This window comes from Anarrhichthys ocellatus, unplaced genomic scaffold, assembly GCF_004355925.1.
Source record: "Anarrhichthys ocellatus isolate YVR2014 unplaced genomic scaffold, GSC_Weel_1.0 scaffold251, whole genome shotgun sequence".
Taxonomy (NCBI): domain Eukaryota; kingdom Metazoa; phylum Chordata; class Actinopteri; order Perciformes; family Anarhichadidae; genus Anarrhichthys; species Anarrhichthys ocellatus.
In genome coordinates this window covers 93,984-94,937 of record NW_022280280.1, presented here as the reverse complement: position 1 = coordinate 94,937, position 954 = coordinate 93,984, and the positions used below count along the sequence as shown (strand labels likewise).

Genomic DNA, 954 nt, shown 5'->3' with positions numbered 1-954 from the left:
AGGAGGAGGAGGAGGAGGAGGAGGAGGAGGAGGAGGAGGAGGAGGAGGAGGGGCCTAAAGGGGAGGAGCTTGGAGAAGGGAGGAGCACTAAGGCGGGAGGAGACGAGGAGACGCCATCAGGGGAGGGGACACCCAGAGGAGGAGGAAGCAGGTGTCCCGGACGAGGACGAGGTCGGAGCCGTCTCTGGTAGACGTTTCTGCTTCACTAAATGGCTCCTTACTGTGTTTTTTAAAATCCGTGTTCTCTCTGCAGGTCGAAGCCGACCTCTTCGCGGTCTGAGGAGACGTCGTCAGGAGCGTCACAGCAAAGACGCTGCAAAGCTGCTGCTGCTGTACGACGAAAACATCCTGAACAACGACCCGCACAGAGAGAGCAAAGACGTGGCGTTCGCCCAGAGTTACCTCAACCGGGTGAGGCCACAAACGATGACGATGCACAAAAGGTTCAATGAGCTAAACAGACATCTTGTCTCTGACAGCGTTAGCAGCCACCAGTTACGGTGAAGCAGTTCATTATGAACATCTTTAGTCTCATCAAATCGCACTATGAACATAGTTGTGGTGTCCACCATCCACGACATATTTATATTCGTGCTGGGCAACGATTAAAATGTTTAATCGCGATTAATCGCATGTCAAAGTTCAATAATGAATTCAAAAGTAGTGTATTGTGCACTTTTATTTTGAAAGTGCTGCTATATGAACTAAAGGTGAATAACATTGTGTGTAAACACTTTAAACACATTAGGTTGTTGTTAGCAGCAGTGTTCTCTTCACACAGCAGCAGTTCTATCTCTTCACTATCTGTGCTCAGTGTGTGACTGTGTGTGAAACGTTCCACTGCTGTGCAACAGGAACAACATGTTCCACACGTTCCATCTACATGTGTGTGTTGTGTCTTCATGACCCAGCTCTACTCTTCATCACTATGATGCTGTAACTCAGAGGTGATGA

At 48.5% G+C, this 954-nt stretch overlaps 1 protein-coding gene across 1 annotated transcript in view; it reads left to right on the top strand.

The window, feature by feature from the left end:
* Positions 1–954, top strand: part of LOC116401116 (GON-4-like protein) — a gene marked incomplete at its 5' end in the record, with an annotated part of 9,905 nt that overhangs the window by 3,234 nt on the left and 5,717 nt on the right. Inside the window, 2 exons of the mRNA XM_031879365.1 lie at positions 3–171; positions 254–411. Of these exons, the coding sequence (XP_031735225.1) occupies positions 3–171; positions 254–411 (327 nt within the window). The remainder of the gene's footprint in view (positions 1–2; positions 172–253; positions 412–954) is intronic.